The sequence below is a fragment of the Hyaena hyaena genome, unplaced genomic scaffold (assembly GCF_003009895.1).
Source record: "Hyaena hyaena isolate Hyena2069 unplaced genomic scaffold, ASM300989v1 scaffold_144, whole genome shotgun sequence".
Lineage (NCBI taxonomy): Eukaryota > Metazoa > Chordata > Mammalia > Carnivora > Hyaenidae > Hyaena > Hyaena hyaena.
In genome coordinates, this window is record NW_024080776.1 from 1,570,809 (window position 1) to 1,589,686 (window position 18,878).

The 18,878-nt window shown below is 43.0% G+C and overlaps 1 protein-coding gene across 1 annotated transcript; it reads left to right on the forward strand.

Annotated features, from left to right (window-relative positions):
• The first annotated feature begins 3 nt into the window (after positions 1-3).
• Positions 4-16,912, forward strand: FAM183A (family with sequence similarity 183 member A). Its single transcript, XM_039238719.1, has 4 exons — positions 4-192; positions 3,664-3,723; positions 5,621-5,724; positions 16,727-16,912. Exons 1-4 carry the CDS (start codon positions 60-62, stop codon positions 16,835-16,837), a joined length of 408 nt encoding a protein of 135 aa, XP_039094650.1. The 5' UTR covers positions 4-59; the 3' UTR covers positions 16,838-16,912.
• The last annotated feature ends 1,966 nt before the right edge of the window (positions 16,913-18,878 follow it).

Genomic DNA, 18,878 nt, shown 5'->3' on the forward strand with positions numbered 1-18,878 from the left:
CCCGCAAGCGATCCGAGAGCAGTGAGAAGTAGTTGAATGCTTGGAGCCCCGCCACAGCCATGGCCGGACACCAAAAGGAGAAGGTGAACCCAGATGAGGTCCATCAGAACCAGATCCTGCGGGAATTGTACCTCAAAGAGCTTAGAACCCAGAAACTCTACACAGAGTACCACGTGAATCCCCTCCGCAAGGGTGAGGGACGATTGGGCCGGAGGAAGGGGACAGGGGTGGGGGCCCCCAGGAAGGAGGGGCCCTGGGGGTGGGGGGCAGAGGTGCGCGTTGCAGCACAGTAGGAGAGCCTTCTCTGACCTCGACCCCCTTCCTAGATTTCAGGACTCTTGACTACTGGGGGTGACGGTTATCTCGCTCCACATCCCATCAAATACATTAATATATTAAAATGCAAACCCACCATGATTAAATAGTATTTTTGTGTTGCAAACCGGTGCAGCCACTCTGGAAAACAGTATGGAGGTTCCTCAAAAGGTTAAAAATAGAACTACCCTACCACCCAGCAATTGCACTACTAGGTATTTATCCAAAGGATACATGAAGGGGCACATGCACTTTGCTTGTTTATAGCAGCACTGTGGACAATAGACAAGGTATGGAAAGAGCCCAAATGTCCATCCACAGATGAGTGGACAGAGAAGATGTGATGTGTATGTGTATATATATATATATATATAATATATATATATATATATACATTATATATATATATAATGGAGTATTTACTCCGTGATCAAAAAGAATGAAATCTTGCCATTTGCAATAACATGGATGGAAGTAGAGGGTATTATGGTAAGCAAAATAAGGGGCTGGGGGTGGGAGGATGGGCTAAATGGGCAAGGGGCTTTAAGGAGGACACTTGTTGGGATGAGCATTAGGTGTTATATGTAGGGGATGAATCACTGGATTCTACTCCTGAAATCATTATTGCACTATATGCTAACTAACTTGGATATAAATTTAAAAAATAATAAATAATCACCAAAAATAAATAAATAAGTAAATACATAAACATTTTACAAATTAAAATAAAATTAACTTAAAAGTAGTATTTTTGTTAGCTTGAAAAGCTTTTTAAAATTTTGCTTTCAAAATAATTATATTTTGTAGGGTTTTATGTTTTGTTTTGCTCTGTGTTTTGGTTTGTTGTTAATAAGTTAGTTGTTTGTTTGTTTGTTTGTTTGTTTGTTTTCTCCAGGTTTCTAGTAAGGTCTTAGCCCTTCAGAAGGTTCAGGGGTGGCGGCCTCAGGGCCCATAGCACCCCCTGATAAAATGGCCCTGCACCTACTCTTCTCACTCGGCACATTCTTTGGGTGGTTACATCCGGTCCGGTAACATCAGCTTCCCATGAAAGTCTCTGGATCTCAAATGGAGACCCAGACCCATGAACCCAACCACCACCCAGCTCTCTTCTCTTCGACAACCCATGGGTACCTCAGACTTACCACTTGGAAAACTGGGGGCATCCCACCTGCTGCTATTCCAGAATATCTTATTTGAGCAAAAGTTACCACAACCGTTTTCTCTCCCATGTTAGTAGCCTACAAGTCAGCCTCAGTCTCTCTCTCCCTCCCAAACACATGCAAGTAGTCACATTTCTCTCACCTGACCCTTCTTGTGTTCTTACCTCAGAGAAAGACTGTGGTCCTGTGGAGACATCTCTACTTCTCCTCACTTCCTTCTACCCTCTAATTAGGGCCTGAGTCCACTTCCCCGGCCTCCCCCCTTCAAGTCTCCTCACTTCTGTCTGCATTGATCTGGCGGGCTCCTAACCACCCTCTTCCTTCAAGTCCTCCTCACTCCCTTCCTGTCCATCCTCCCCCTCCCCCCTCCCCTCCATCCTCCACACCATCCCCTAGCTGGAGCTAGGCTAAAAGCGAGTTCCATCCCACCATTCCCTCTGCAAAACCCTCAGTGGCCCCACAGCTTCTCAAATGAGGTTTAAACCGCTCAGTACAGAAGACCCCTGTGGATTTGGCTCTGCTGCCCATCCAGCCTCATTGGGACTTCCCTCCCCAGCCACACACTGCTCCTTTAATAAATATTTTAGCGCCCACTCTGCACCTGCCATATGCTCCCTTCTCTCCCACCATGTCTAAATAAAATGGATTTCCTAAATACATCACACCATTCCCCCACCTCATTACCTTCATAATCATTGTTTCTTCTTCCAGAATTTCTCCCCCAACTTCCGGGCCTAATTAACAGTAGTCCATGGCAGCTCAGCTATGCAGAGAAAAATGTAATGTCATTTTCTAAACAAAAATTGTATATAGTTAAGATGTACAATGTGATGTTTTGATGTATATATATAGAGTGAAACGATTACACCAGTCAAGCTAAATAGCATACCCATCTCCTCACAGTTACCCTGTGTGTGTTTGTGTACCCACACATGTGTGCAGAAAATGTAATGCCTTCATTTTGTTCATAACTCAATCTAGCTTTCCTCTGGAGCTTCCAACTACTCATTTCAGGAACACAAATTAACTGTCCAATTCTGTTTAAACTTGGTCCATTCCCACAATTTAAATAATCCCTTCAGGCAACACTCAGGCTTTCTAGACCTCCCGGCTCATGTCCCTTGGGCACGTGATTCAGATGATCCATTGTAACAGAGTGAAGAAATATTAGAATTTGTATTTGTGCTAGAACTTGTATTTATGTTTACTTTTAGGTGTAAAGAAAAAGTATAATGCTCATAGTACATAGAGACTGTATAAATATATGTGTATTAGGCACGTGCTCAAAAGGTTTTACTAGTAGGAGTCTGAGATAAAAAATCACTTGGGAGACCATTGGTTCCTTCTGGCCTCTGCTCATTTCTTACTGCTCTCCACCCAGCTCACTGCACTGAATTACTCTGGCCTTCTCAATGTTTCTCAACTGACCAAGCTCACCTGCAGATCCTTCCCACATGTCCTTACACAGCACATTCCCTCACTTTGTTTGAGACTCTGCTCTAATGTGTCTCCTCGGAGATCCCGCACCCCCATCCCCCACCCCACCATCAACTCTCTGCCCATGTCAAATGTTTTACTGTTCTACATCTCACTTATTTGAGCCCAAATATGTATTTGTTTATTGTCTGTCACCACAAATAGAAAGTCAGCACAGGAACCTTCTCTGTTTATAGCCCTGTCTCCAGTGCACCAGTAATTATGGGTTGAATGGATGTCTGTGGATTCTAAACCTCTGTTTTCACATAATCTTCTGTTATATCAGAATGTGTCCAACCTTGTCTGGCGGCCTGATATGTCTGCATCCCTGTAGACCACTGCTGTTTGAGAGAACCATCTGTAATGATGAAAATGTTCTATATCTATGCTGCCCAAAATGGTAGCCATTAGCCCCATGTGGCTACTGAGCACTTGAAATATGGCTAGTGTGTCTCTGGAATGTATTTCTAATTGGTATTTAATTTTAACTATTCAAATTCAAGTAGGTACATGTGGCTGGTGGCCACTATGCTGGACAGTGCCACTCCAGATGGTGAGGTCCTTGCGGGCATTATTCCTTGGTGCCCAGCATAAAACCTGACCTGTGGCCAACACTTGGAAAATGCTCAGTAGGTGTCTGGTCTAGGATGGGTCTTTGAAAGGGCAGGGCATGAATGTTTTAAAGTGAGCCTGTGTTGCTGTTTTTCTCTAGTTCACACAATCACCAGAAAGCCCATGTCTTGGCATGATAACCTGGAGGAACCTGAAGATGGTAAGTCCCAGGGTTTCTGAACACTACTGAGATAGAGCACAGATGAGCAGCTGGCTAGGGAGGCCTCTTAGGATAGTGGTACCTTGGGGCAACACTTTGATCATCTGAAAATTGGGCTCACACTCATGAAGCTCCTTCAAGACTGACATAGTCAACCATACAGTCGGTTCATTAACTGCCAAGCCAAGACAAATGTTCCTAATGGTCTTGACACTGCATTCATTCATTCACTCACCAAACATCTTTTCTGTTACAAGCAGAGACTCTGAAGTCATACTGAGTTCAAATCCTGATTCTGCCACTCATCACCTGTGACTTTGGGTGTATTTATTAACCTCTCAGATCCTTTCTCTCAGGGTTGTTGTGAGTTAACAGAGTAATGCAAGTACTTAGAACCGTATCTGGTACACAGTGATCAGGAAATGCTATTATTTTCATTATTACCATGTGATAGTCACTATGATGGGGCTGAGGAGTAGAGACCTCATACCATAGTGGAGGTCTGAGAGTAAAATTGGGATGGCAACAACATAGAAAACAGGTGCCCTAGTCCAACAGTGGAGTTCTAGGAAGTCTTCGAGGAGGAGGTAATGACATGGAATAGGTGGAGTAGGTCTCCTGACTGGAAGGACATTCTGAGTTATATGGAAAAGCACAGAAATGAGAGACCCCAGCATGTCCCAAGGCATGGGGGTAGTTTGGCATGGCTGCAGTATACAAGTGGACAGGGGCATGCTCAGGAATGATGGAAGAGAAGTACTTTGATACAAATCTTAATCTTTCTCTTCTCCTTCCCCTCTGTCTTCTTAGAGTAGAATTTGATGGAAGAAAGATGTAAGGTTTACGGAGGAGGTCAGGGTAGGAAGGTGGGGAGGTAGGATGGGTAGGTGGAGGGATGATCTCATAGCATAATGAGACAGACTAATAATAGAGCATCATCAGAGGAATTAAGGGTGCTATCTGTAGGAAAGAAGCCAGCCCAGCTAGAGGAAAGGACAGGAGTTGGGGACTTGCAGCAATAAGGAAAATAGCAGGTGGTGAGGGCCTGAAAGCTAGGCAGGAGATAACTGCTAACTGCTTAACATTCCTTCATTCTCAGTCATTTTGCTGAGGTAGATATTTGCCTCCCATCTTACAGATGAGCAAAGTGAGGCCCGGAGAAGTTAAACCACCAGTCAGGCCATAGTGGAAGGGCCAGGAATGTGTGACTACGAAGTCCACGTTCTTCCCGTTGTCAAACTGCCTCTCTCAAATTGAGACTTAGTAGGGTAGAAATTGAAAGGTGAAACCTTTTTAAGTCCTCCAGTGCGGAGTTACAAACACGTGTGGGGGTGGCGGCCATACATATCGCAGTATGAAGGATCTGACCTTCTTCCAAGCCTCCTCCTCCCTCCACCACAGCCACACTGGCCCAGCTTGCTCGTGCCTCAGGGCCTTTGTTCTTTCTTCCAGTAGTGTGGTTTTCCTCTGCCTCTCCCTCAGGGCTGGCTCCTGCTTGGCATCTAGAGAGACCTCCCCTCTCTATCCTGTCTAAAGTAGCCTCCCTTGCCTCTGCATGCTCCTTCGCCTCCCCCATTCTACACAGCTAGCATCACTATAACTATCGAGTTTATTTGTTCCCTTGTATATTGTGTCCCCTGTCCCCCCACCTAGACCACAAGCTCCAGGAAAGCGGGAACCATAACTGTCAAACTGCTCTACCTCTGGGGTCCAGAACAGTGCCTGGCACAGAGTTTGTGCTCAACAAATATTTGCTGAAAGTTGAGTTTTGCAAGGCCTTGGCAGGCCCCTGAGGCCACGTGTCGTGTCTCCAAGAAAGGATGTGGCCAGAGTAAAGAGCATGGGAGCTCTCAGTCCCAAAGCCTTCCTCCTTCATAACTCATGCTTCATCTCCCAGCCAGGTTTCTAAATCTTATTCACCATGCTGCCCAGTGCCCAAGGAACAAGTACCCAGAGACACAGACTGAAAGCCAAGAAATCGGTTGGGACTCAGAGCCCTTGGTAAGTGTGGTTCCTTTCCTTAGGAAGCCCAGAGGCAACAGAGGTGGTGGCTAAGAGGGTGGTATACAAAGCCAAACTGGCTGGGTTTCCACTCTGGCTACCACTTCCTAGCTGTGTGACCTTGGTTAGGTGACTAAGCTCTTTCATGACTCCGTTTCCTCACTGTAGAATGGAGACATTACAGATATCACCTCATAAGGTTGCTATGAAGATTAGAGGAGGTAGTATTTGTAAGGCGGCTTGAACAGTGCCTAACACATCGCAACTGCTGTGTAAGTGCTGACCAAAGGGGCTGGTGACTGCCTGAGTTTGCTATACCAGTTTTTAGTAGGGCAGTCTTGGGCAGGTCACGTGGCGTCATAGAGTTCCAACCTCTTTTCTGTAAAATGGGAATGCTAGTAACAACACACACCTCATTTGAGTGGAAGGGGACCGGGAGCTGTGAGGAGCCCAGGAAATGTAATCATCAGCACATCGCCACCCAAAACAAGATAGAGCTTCTATTACTGAGGACGAAATGCAGGGTTTTGAAGAGACAATTTGAAGAACTTCCTGCCACGTTTTGTCTTTGAACTTACTCGTATGTTCTGTCACTTAGAAAGTTTTAGTTTTTAAGTAGTCAAAAGTGCCAGTCTTTTTCCTCATGGTTTCTGGGGTTTGTGCCTTGCTTAGGAAAACACCTCCACTATCCACAGTTGCAGAATGACTAGCTTTCCTTTTAGATTTTCCCCCAGGTTGTTGCGTCTTTTTAACACTTGGCTTTTAGGCCATCTGTATATTTTGCACCTGATGAGAAGCTGGGGACACTGTTCCCCAGCCTTATGGAAGCTTCCTTCATTACATCAGAGGCACCCTTGCACACCCTGTATCCTTAGTTTACTGTCCCTGTAGCCTGCCTCCGGACCCCTCGGACACTTCTTGGGGAGTCCTACTCATCCTTCAGGACCACTCAGGAGTCACCTCTTTATAAAGTCCCATTAAGGGATGTACGGCTCCTACTCCCCACCAGGTAGAGTTGGGCACCTTCCCAGGGAATTTCTGTAGCACTGCCATGTCTCCTGCACCATTCAGCTCAATTCTGCGCATCGACATAACATGATGGCTCTGGAGTCAGCAGCTAGAGTTCAAATCCCAGGTCTACCACTTTCTAGCTGTGGAAACTGAACCTCTTAACTTCCATTTACCCACATTAAAATGGGGTTAATAATATGGACAGTTGAAGGCTTGTTGTGGGGATTAACTGAGGCAATGGATATAAACTGCTTAGGGCAGTTCCCAGCACATAGTAAGTGTTCATTAAACACAGACTGCTATGATGCAGGTTAGGAGGAATAGAAAGGAAAGCTCATCGTCCAACCAGAAACCAATGGGCTGCTTCTCCTGGCCCCTTGGCCCGATCCCAGGTGTCTTTCTCTACTGAGTAATTTTCCAGTGTGTATCCTTCCCAAGAACTGCCTACACCCTGTAGTTCTTGAATTTCTGCTGCTGGGCCTGGTCTTCTTGCCTATTCATACAGCTCTAGTCTGAGGCATGTGGCTCTACTAGGAGGCTGCTACAGGGAGATTGGAATAAATAGCTGAGTAATAATGAATGAATGAGTGAATGAATGAATGACTTAGTAAATAGCTGCTCATTCGCAACAGCTTTTCTTCAGATGTGGGGCATTGCTCTAGAGAGAAGAGACTAGGAGATAAGAAGTGGGTCCAGCAGGAGCCCCCACCTTCACAAGGGGGAGTGAGGGGACAGAGGAGGAAGATGGGTGGGGAACTAACTTACAGTGAATAAGGGCAAGGACAGAGGGCGTTGAAGGTAAACTATCCAACTTAGATAACTAGGCAACTTTTAAAAATATTACAAAGCACAAGTAATTTAACTTGCTAGCCTTCATTTTCTTAAAGAGAAAAGCCTGGCTCCCATGGGTACCAAGAATGCATGTGGAAATGCATCTTTTTAAAATTTCCTATTTACTTATTTATTTATTTTTAATTTACATCCAAGTTAGTTAGCATATAGTGCAATAATGATTTCAGGAGTAGATTCCAGTGATTCATCCCTTTACATACAACACTCAGTGTTCATCCCAACAAGAGTCTTCCTTAATGCCCCTCACCCATTTAGTCTATCCCCCCACCCACAGACCCTCCAGCAACCCTCAGTTTGTTCCCTGTATTAAGAGTCTCTTATGTTTTGTCCCCCTCCCTGTTTTTATATTATTTTTGGTTCTCTTCCCTTATGTTCATCTGTTTTGTATCTTAAATTGCACATATGAATGAAGTTATATAATATTTGTCTTTCTCTGACTGTCGTATTTCACTTACCACAATACATTCTAGTTCCATCCACGTTGTTGCAAATGGCAAGATTTCATTCTTTTTTATTGCCAAGTAATACTCCATTGTATATATATACCACGTCTTCTTTGTCCATTCATCTGTGGATGGACATTTGGGCTCTTTCCATACCTTGGCTATTGTCAATAGCACTGCTATAAATATTGGGGTGCATGTGCCTCTTCAAAACAGCACACCTGTATCCCTTAGATAAATACCTAGTAGTTCAATTGCTGGGTCATGGGATAGTTCTATTTTTAACCTTTTAAGGAAACTCCATACTGTTTTTCAGAGCGGCTGCACTAGTTTGCATTCCCACCAGCAGTGCAAAACCGCATCCTCGCCAACATCTGCTGTTGCCTGGATTATTAATGTTAGCCATTCTGACTGGTGTGAGGTGGTATCTCATTGTAGTTGTAATTTGTATTTCCCTGATGAGTGATGTTGAGCATTTTTTCATGTGTCTGTTAGCCATCTGGATGTCTTCTTTGGAGAAGAACCTATTCGTGTCTTTTGCCCATTTCTTCACTAGATGATTTGTTTTTTGGGTGTGGAGTTTAATAAGTTCTTTATAGATTTTGGATACTAACCCTTTATCTGATATGTCATTTACAAATATCTTCTCCCATTCTGTCGGTTGCCTTTTAGTTTTGCTGATTGTTTCCTTTGCTATGCAGAAGCTTTTAATCTTGATGAGGTCCCAATAGTTCATTTTTGCTCTTGATTCCCTTGCCTTTGGGAATGTGTCAAGTAAGAAACTGCTGTGGCTGAAGTCCAAGAAATTTTTGGCTGCTTTCTCCTGTAGGATTTTTATGGCTTGCCATCTTACTCTTAGATCTTTCATCCATTTTGAGTTTACTTTTGTGTATGGTGTAAGTGGTCCAGGTTCATTTTTCTACATGTTGCTGTCCAGTTTTCCCAGCACCAGTTGCTGAACAGATTGTCTTTATTCCATTGGATATTCTTTCCTGCTTTGCCAGATATTAGTTGCCCATATGTTTGTGGGTCCATTTCTGGATTCTCTATTCTGTTCCATTGATCTAAGTATCTGTTTTTGTGCCAGTACCACACTGTCTTGATGATTACAGCTTTGCAATAGATCTTGAAGTCCAGGATTGTGACTCCAGCTTTGGTTTCTTTTTCAGGAATTCTTTGGATATTCAGGGACTTTTCTTGTTCCACACAAATTTTAGGATTGTTTATGGCACAAAAACAGACACATAGACCAATGGAATAGAATGGAGAACTCAGAATTGGACCCACAAATGTATGGCCAACTAATCTTTGACAAAGTGGGAAAGAGTATCCAATGGAAAAAAGACAGCCTCTTTAACAGATGGTGCTGGGAGAACTGGATAGCAACATGCAGAGGAATCAAACTAGATCACTTTCTCACACAATACACAAAAATAAACTCAAAATGGATAAAGGACCTGAATGTGAGACAGGAGACCATCAAAACCCTAGAGGAGAAAGAAGGAAACAACCTCCTTGACCTCAACCACAGCAATTTCTCACTTGACACATCCCCAAAGGCAAGGGAATCAAGAGCAAAAATGAACTATTGGGACCTCATCAAGATAAAAAGCTTCTGCACAGCAAAGGAAACAATCAGCAAAACTAAAAGGCAACCAACAGAAGGGGAAAAGATAGTTGCAAATGACATAGATAAAGGGCTAATATCCAAATTCTATAAGGAACTCACCAAACTCCACACCCGAAAAACAAATAATCCAGTGAAGAAATGGGCAGAAGAAATGAACAGACACTTCACCAAAAAGGACATCCAGATGGCCAACAGACACATGAAACGATGCTCAGCGTCCCTCATCATCAGGGAAATACAAATCAAAACCACACTGAGGTACCACCTCACGCCAGTCAGAGTGGCTAAAATGAGCAAATCAGGAGACTCTAGATGCTGGCGAGGATGTGGAGAAACGGGCACCCTCCTACACTGTTGGTGGGAATGTAAACTGGTACAGTCCCTCTGGAAAACAGTGTGGAGGTTCCTCAAAAAATTAACAGTAGAACTCCCGTATGACCCAGCAATAGCACTCCTAGGAATTTACCCAAGGGATACAGGAGGCTGATGCATAGGGGCACATGTACCCCAATGTTCATAGCAGCAGTTTCAACAATAGCCAAATCATGGAAAGAGCCTAAATGTCCATCAATGGACGAATGGATCAAGAAGATGTGGTTTATCTATACAATGGAATACTACATGGCAATGAGAAAGAATGTTTTCTGGCCATTTGTAGCAACGTGGATGGAACTCGAGGGTGTTATGCTGAGCCAAATAAGTCAGGCAGAGAAAGACAGATACCATATGTTTTCACTTATAAGTGGATCAGGAAAAACTTAACAGAGGACCATGGGGGAGGAGAAGGGGAAATAGCTGGGGAGAGGGAGGGAGGCAAACCATGAGAGACTCTTGAATGCTGAGAACAAACTGAGGGCTGATTGGGGTGGGGGAGAGGGGAAGGAGGGTGATGGGCATGGAGGAGGGCACTTGTTGGGACTAGCACTGGGTGTTATATGGAAACCAACTTGACAATAAACTATGAAAGAAAAAAAGATAAATTTTATGATTGTTTTATCTCTGTGAAGAATGCTCATGTTATTTTGATAGGGATTGCATTGAATATGTAGCTCACTTTGGGCAGTATCAACATTTTAACAATATTTGTTCTTCCAATCCAAGAGTATGGACTATTTTTCCTTTGTGTGTGTTTTCTTCAATTCTTTCATAAGCTTTCTATAGTTTTCAGGATACAGATTTTTCACCCCTTTGGTTAGGTTTATTCCTAGGTATCCTATGGTTTTTGGTGCAATTGTGAATGGGATCGATTCCTTAATTTCTTTTGTGGTGCTTCATTATTGATGTATAGAAATGCAACTGATTTCTGTGAATTGATTTTATATCTTGTGACTTTGCTGAATTCATAGATCAGTTCTAGCAGTTTTTTGGTGGAATCTTCTGGGTTTTCCATATAGAGTATCATGTCGTCTGCGAAGAGTGAAAGTTTGCCTTCCTCCTTGCTAATTTTGGATGCCTTTTATTCCTTTGTGTTGTCTGATTGCTAAGGTTAGGACTTCCAATACTATATTGAATAACAGTGGCAAGAGTGGACACTGTCGTGTCCTGACCTTAAGATGGAAAGCTCTCGGTTTTGCCCCATTGAGAATGATATTAGTGGTGGGTCTTTCATATATGGCATTTATGATCTCGAGGTATGATCCTTCTGTTCCTACTTTCTTGAGGGTTTTTATCAAGAAAGGATGATGTATTTTGTCAAATGCTTTCTCTGCATCTACTTAGAGGATCATGTGATTCCAGTCTTTCTTTTATGATGTGTTGTATGACATTGATTGTTTTTGCAGATATTGAACAAGCCCTGCATCCAGGTATAAATCCCACTTGGTATTGGTGAATAATTTATTTAATGTATTGTTGGATCCCGTTGGCTAGTATCTTGTTGAGGATTTTTGCATCCATGTTCATCAGGTAAATTGGTATGCAGTTCTCCTTTTTAGTGAGGTCTTCAGTTTTGGAATCAAGGTAATGCTGGCTTCATAGAATGAGTTTGGAAGTTTTCCTTCCATTTCTTTTTTCTTTTTTTCTTTTTTCTTTTTTTTGAACAGCTTCAAAAATATAGGTGTTAACTCTTCTTTAAATGTTTGGTAGAATTCCCCTGGGAAGCCATCCAGCTCTGGACTTGTTTTTTGGAAGATTTTTGATTACTGATTTGATTTCTTTATTGGTTATGGGTTGTTCAACTTTTCTATTTCTTGTTTCAGTTTTGGTGATTCATATGTTTCTAGGAATTTTTCCATTTCTTCCAGATTTATTGGCATATAATTGCTCATAATTTTCTCTTATTATTATTTGTATTCTGTGGTGTTCATTGTGATCTCTCCTCTTTCATTCTTGATTTTATTTATTTGGGTCCTTTCCTTTTTCTTTTTGATCAAACTGGCTAGGGGTTTATCAATTTTTTTAAATTCTTACAAAGAGCCAGCTCCTGGTTTCATTGATCTGTTCTACTGGGTTTTTTAAATTTTTGAATAGCACTGATTTCTGCTCCAATCTTTATTATTTTCCATCTTCTGCTGGTTTTTGGTTTTATTTGCTGTTCTTTTTCTAGCTCTTTAAGGTGTAAGGTGAGGTTGTGTATCTGAGACCTTTCTTCCTTCTTTTGGAAAATCTGGATTGCTATATACTTCCCTCTTATGACGACCTTTGCTGCGTCCCAGAAGTTTCAGGCTGTGGTGATATCATTTTCATTGGCTTCCATGTACTTTTTAATTTCCTCTTTGACTTCTTGGTTAGCTCATTCATCCTTTAATAGGATGTTCTTTAGTCTCCAAGTATTGATTGTCTTTCCAAATTTTTTCTTGTAGTTGATTTCAAGTTTCATAGTGTTATGGTCTGAAAATATGCATGGTATGAGCTCCATCTCTTTGTATTTGTTGAGGGCTGATTTGTGTCCCAATATGTGATCTATTCTGAAGACTGTTCCATGTGCACTCGAGAAGAATATGTATTCTGCTGCTTTAGGATGAAATGCTCTAAATATATATGTTAAGTCCATCCAATGCAGTGTGTCATTCAAAGCCATTGTTCTTTGTTGATTTTGTTTAGATGATCTGTCCATTGCTATGAGTGGGTGTTGAAGTTTTCTACTATTACAGTATTATTATCAATGAGTTTCTGTATGTTTGTAATTGATTTATATATTTGGGTGTTCCACATTGGGGGCATAGATATTTATAATTGTAGGTCTTCTTGGTGGATAGACCCCTTAATTATGATACAATGCCCTTCTTCATCTCTTGTTACAGTCTTTATTTTAAAATCTAGATTGTTTAAGTATGGCTACTACAGTTTTCTTTTGGAGATCATTAGCATATTAGATAGTTCTCCATCCCCTTACTTTCAATCTTAAGGTGGCTTTCGGTCTAAAATGGATCTCTTGTAAACAGCATATAGATGGATCTTGTTTTCTTATCTATTCTGTTACCCTATCTCTTTCTATTGGAGCATTTAGTCCATTGACATTTAGAGTGAGTACTGAAAGATATGAATTTATTGCCATTGTGTTGCATGTAGAGTTGGAGTTTCTGGTGGTGTTCTCTGGTCCTTTCTAGTCTTTGTTGCTTCTGGACTTTTTTTGGCCTTATTTCGTCTTTTCTCCCCTCAGAGAGTTCCCCTTAAAATTTCTTGCAGGGCTGGTTTAGTGGTCATTAACTTCTTTACTTTTTGTTTGTCTGGAAAACTTTCTATCTCTCCTTCTATTTTGAATGACAGCCTTGCTGGATAAAGAATTCTTGGCTGCATATTGTTCTAATTCAGCACATTAAATACACCCTGCCATTCCTTTCTGGCCTGCCAAGTTTCTGGAGATAGGTCTGCTGCAAACCTGATCTGTCCTCCCTTGTAGGTTAAGAACTTTTTTCCCTTGCTTCTTTAATGATTCTTTCCTTGTCTGTGTATTTTGTGAATTTGACTATGATATGTCTTGTTGATGGTCAGTTTTTGTTTAATGGGAGTTCTCTGTGCTTTCTGGATTTTGGTGTGTCTTTCCCCAGGTTAAGAAAGTTTTCCATTATGATTTGCTCACATAATCCTTCTACCCCTTTTTCTCTCCATCTTCTGGGACCCCTATGATTCAAATGTTATTCCTTTTTAATGAGTCACTGAGTTCTCTAATTTTCTTTTGAGTTCTCTAATGCTCTTTTGTCTTAGTTTCCATCTTTTTTCCTGCTTCATTTTTCTCCATAAGTTTGTCCTCTATATCACTGATTCACTGCTCTTCTTCATCCGTCCTTGCCACTGTGGCATCCGTTCGAGATTACATCTCAGTTATAGCAGTTTTAATTTCGTCTGACTAGATTCTCTTTTACTGCCACAGAAAGAGATTCTATGCTTTGTTCAATGCCACCTAGTATTATTATTATGGTGATTCTAAATTCTGGTTCAGACATCTTGCTTGTGTCTGTGTTGATTAAGGCCCTGATTGTCATTTCTTCCTAATCTTTCTTTTGGGGTAGATTCCTTTGTTATGTCATTTTGGAAGAAGAGAAAGAATTAATAAAATCAAAATTAAAAATTAAAAACAACACAAAAAAATTAAATAAAGGATACTAGATCCTAGATGTGTTTGGGTCTGATTGTTGAAAGAAGCTTGATAGAATAAGGAAAAGGGGAAAGAAAAGAAAACAAAAAAAGGGAAAACACTTGAAATTTTTTTTAAAAATGAATACAATAAAATAGAATAAAATTAAATGATGAAAGTAAAATACAGCAAAAATTACCAAAAAATTGGAAAACATAGTAGAAAAAAATTAAAGAAAATCTTTTTTATAAAAACGGAAAGTAAAAGTAAATTTTTTATCTTTCTATATCCAAGAATAAGAAAAGAAAAAGAAAAAAATGGAATAGATGGACCAGCGAACGGAATAGAATACGACTGAAATTACATCCAGTTTCCCCTAGAAGTCAAACACTGAAGCACTTTACAATCTGTAAACTAAGCAGGCAGAGAGACTCGTGTTCCTCTAGAGCACAGTTGGTGCAGTTGAACGGGCCTTAGTGTAATGGCTCTGTTTCTCCACTAGATGGCGCTCCTCAATTTACTGAGGCAGATGGTTGTGGTGTGTGTGTATGTGCATGTGCAGGAAGGGTGAAAATTGTGTCACCCAGCTACCCAGTCTCTGGTATCAGAACTCTGGGTCTTGCCTACTGGCAATCAAGCACCCCTCCTTTGTCTCCAGCCACTCTCCACTCCCCATTTCTACCCTACCCTCAACCAAGTCATCAATCCCCAGGTGGCACCTCCTTCCTGAGTTTTATCTCAGATGGAGCTGTGCTTCCAAACCCCTCACTTCCGAGGGCCTTGTGGCTTTGATCTGCTCCAACGCTCTGAGGGAGGGCCTCACTGAGCAGTGGCTGGGTGCTGGCCCACCCCTCAGAATGCTCATGTGACCATGCAACTGCAGGTGCCTAGAGACTGAGGCTGGATGCCAACCTGCCCCAGAAAAATTCACACAATCCTGTAGCAGCAACATTTCAGGGTTTATGGAAAACCACAACACACATCTGGCATCAGGCTTCACCACCTTTTAATGTCCTTGTTCCAACACCAGCAAATATGGCTGTTCTCTGGGGTCCTCTGGGACCTTTGTCTTTGGGGATGCCACACAACTTCTACCAAATGTCCTCCCAGCTGAGGAACTGCCTCCCCTTGGGTCTCATTGTCTGTTCCTGGGGATTTGCCCTTCCCACCGCCAGGTTTCAAGCAGCAGAGTTTCAGACTCTGCGCTCCCCTGTTCATAGGGTCTTAATGGAATTTAAATCCTCTCCTTTCTCCTTTCTCCACTTATTGTTAAATCCTTTATGGGTGTTTCCACTCTTTCTCTTTCTCTCCAGCTGCTTTTGGGAGGAGTGCGTTTCTTCTATTCTACCCCCTGTCTCTGTCCTCTCTCCACAAGCAAAAATAGCTCCTTGCCCTTCATGGCTTCTCTCTCCCCCAGTTCACCTCCCCATACTGCATATCTGTGGAGTTCTGTGGCTCAAGTTATACAGATTGTTGAGTTAATCCTCAGATCAGTTTTCTAGGTGTACAAGATGGTTTGGCATATCTAGCTGCATTTCAGGGACGAGAGATGCAAAAATACTTCCATATTCCTCCACCATCTTGGCCCCTCCCCCAGAAATGCATCTTTGACCAGCACATCTCATGGCAGACTGTGACAGGAAGGACCAGTGTGGCTGCCCCAGTCAGCCCTGCCTGCCCTGCTCCAAGCCTCCTAGGCCTTACAGATAACCAACTGTGCATGCCAGCAGATCAGCCATCACTGTGGAGTTGCAAAGCATCTGCAAATATGCCAAGCCTGTTCATCATTATAGACCTAGGGACAATGACATTAGATGGCACTACTGGCATAGTAAGAAAGTATTTCCCCCAAAAAAAGTTAGATCCAGGTGTTCTGCAACCATAAAAGGTAATTAAGCCAGAGTTTCAGAATGATACAGTTGGGAGCAGAATTGATCACACCCAATTTAACTTAGGCTCCCTTCCCCCCTAGCAGGGCCTCACCATGGACTAGCAGAGAACCCCAATCCCAACACTGGGACACTGGGGAAGCCATACTCGAATACCTCTCAGCTTCTGCTCTCCTAGTAACATTTGACGAAAATGTATCCTTTCAGTTAATTGCATAAGTTAATCTTCTAGCTTCTATAAGATTTATGTGTCAGAGTGCTTGCTCTTAGTTCCCTGTGAGACTGCTTCAACAATATCCACTCCTTCATTCAACAAATGTGTACAGAATCCCTAGTGTTGCCAGATAATGTTCTAGGTGCTGGGGTAAGTAGAGATGGCAACAGATACAGGGCCTGCCTCATGGAGCATACATTCCAGTAGTCCACAGGCGTGGCCTCCAACTCAGGCCTGGGAAAGGCAAGAGTAGCCACATTGCATATAGGTACTCTCATTCAGTCCTGCAACTGTTTTTGATGCAATTGCTGTCATCTCCTTTTCCCAAACAAGGTTGGGCAAGTAAAAGCCTCCAGTGCTTTTGGGGCTCAGGTCCATCCGACTTCAGGCCCATGTCGTTCCCTATCCCCAGAGGCTTCCTTCTGACACCTGCGTTCTCCTCTCTAGGTCAGCCCAGAACGTGATGACCGCAGGCTGAACCACTTCAGGGTCTACAACGACATCACTCTGTACAAGGCTAAAATGTGGAGCCTGGGAGAAGATGATCGCCACAAGTAGTGTTCTAGAGGTGACAGCAGCCTTGCCTTTAATACCCAATGTGTGTGCTGCCTGAATAAGTAAAGATTATTTTTAAGCCGCAGTCTGACTTTTCCTATTCTGAGTCTCACATTTCTCCTTTCTGCCCAAGTCCACTGGTTCAAATCCTTAATCTTTTTTTTTAAACAATTTTTTAAATGTTTTATTTATTTCTGAGAGAGGGAGAGGCAGCGTGAGCAGGGGAGGGTCAGAGAGAGAAGGAGACACAGAATCCGAATCAGGCTCCAGGCTCTGAGCTGTCAGCAGAGCCCGACGCGGGGCTCAAACCCACGAACTGTGAGATCATGACCTGAGCCGAAGTCAGACGCTTAACCGACTGAGCCACCCAGGCGCCCCCAAATCCTTAATCTTAAAACTGGTGGTGGAACTCCAGTTTAAGATGCATACAGTATTTCCTCTGCCTCCTCAGAGCTCAATAAAGGGTACTAAAAGGACAATAAAGGTATGGATGCACAACAGAGAGAATGGGAGAGGAACATCAGCAACCAAGAAGACTGAAGACTTGTTTAGAAGATGGGAAGCTGATGGGAGAAGGTGAGGAAATCACAAGTGGGACATGCCACACCTCTGAGCATAGAGCTCTGGAGAGAGGTTCAGGACTCAGAGAGGGGTGTGAGGGAGGGGACTGAAAATGGACATTGGTAGGGAGACTCTCTCTCCCACACACCAGGCAGACACATAACATCTCATACAGTGGAGAAACAGGAAAAGCCCAAGGATCAGGGACACAAAGTAAAACACAGGGTAGGAGTGAGGTGTGACACTACCAACAGTGAAAACCTGTGAAAGTAAGATTGAACCCCTAGTCCACACATATATTGCACTTTTACCCTGGGTTTGAAGGTGGAAGGCTCCTCTCTGGAAAAATGAAATGGCTCTAAAGATCCTCATGTAGTACCACTTGAAGGTCCTGTCAGAAAGTGCTGGGTGTGTGTGTGTGTGTGTGTGTGTGTGTGTGTGTGTGTGCACGTGCACGCCTGAGTGGCTCAGTTGAGTGTCTGACTCTTGATTTTGGCTCAGGTCATGATCCCAAGGTCGTGGGATCGAGTCCCACATTGGAGCCTGCTTAGGATTCTCTCTGTCTCTCTCTCTGCTTCTCTCCCCTGTTCTCACTTGCTTTCTCTCTTTCTCTCTCTCTCTCTCTCTCATTCTCTCTCACTTTCTCTCTTAAAAAAAAAAGGCCAGAGAACTCCAGGCTGATGAACACATGGAAGGCCTGGGAGGGGGCGTGCCCAAGAGGCCATGGAAGCCCCACACCTTCCCTCCAATACCTTGCTCCATGTATCTCTTCCATTTGGCTGTTCTCGAGTTATGCCTGAAAGGTGAAGCCATCTATTGCTGAGATCAATCCTGCTTTTGGAACCTGACAAGATCAAATGGAAGACTGCAGATTTGAGTGGCCTTCCCCTGCGAGTCATTTTCAGACAATGTGATGATGACTAATTAGTAATGACTACGTGGGCATCTAGAAATGTGCCAGTATCTCTTAACTATTATAATCCTTCTGCTGTAAGGGAACCAGGAGATGACCTGTGATATCACAGAAAGACAGATGGCTTTGTCCTCTGTTCCTGATGTAAAGGTCCTAAATCCCTTGTAATTTCCTAAGTGATGGAGGTGATAAAAGCATCTTTCATTCTTTTAGAAATGTTTTCATGTTTATCTTTGAGAGAGAGATAACACTAGCAGGGGAGGGGCCGGGGGGGGGAGGGGACAGAGGAACCAAAGCAGGCCCTGTGCTGAAGCAGAGAGCTCAATGTGGGACTCGAACTCGCAAACCGTGAGATCATGACCTGAGCCAAAGTTGGACACTTAACCAACAGGGCCACCTAAGTGCCGCACCTTTTATTTGAATGAGGTAACTCTTGGCAGCTTCTAGATCGCTTCAGAATGGGGGCTGTTCACCAGAAAGACCAAGCCTTGATTAGAAAGTTGGAATTTTAGGGGCGCCTGGGTGGCTTAGTCGGTTGAGCGTCCGACTTTCGCTTAGGTCATGATCTCG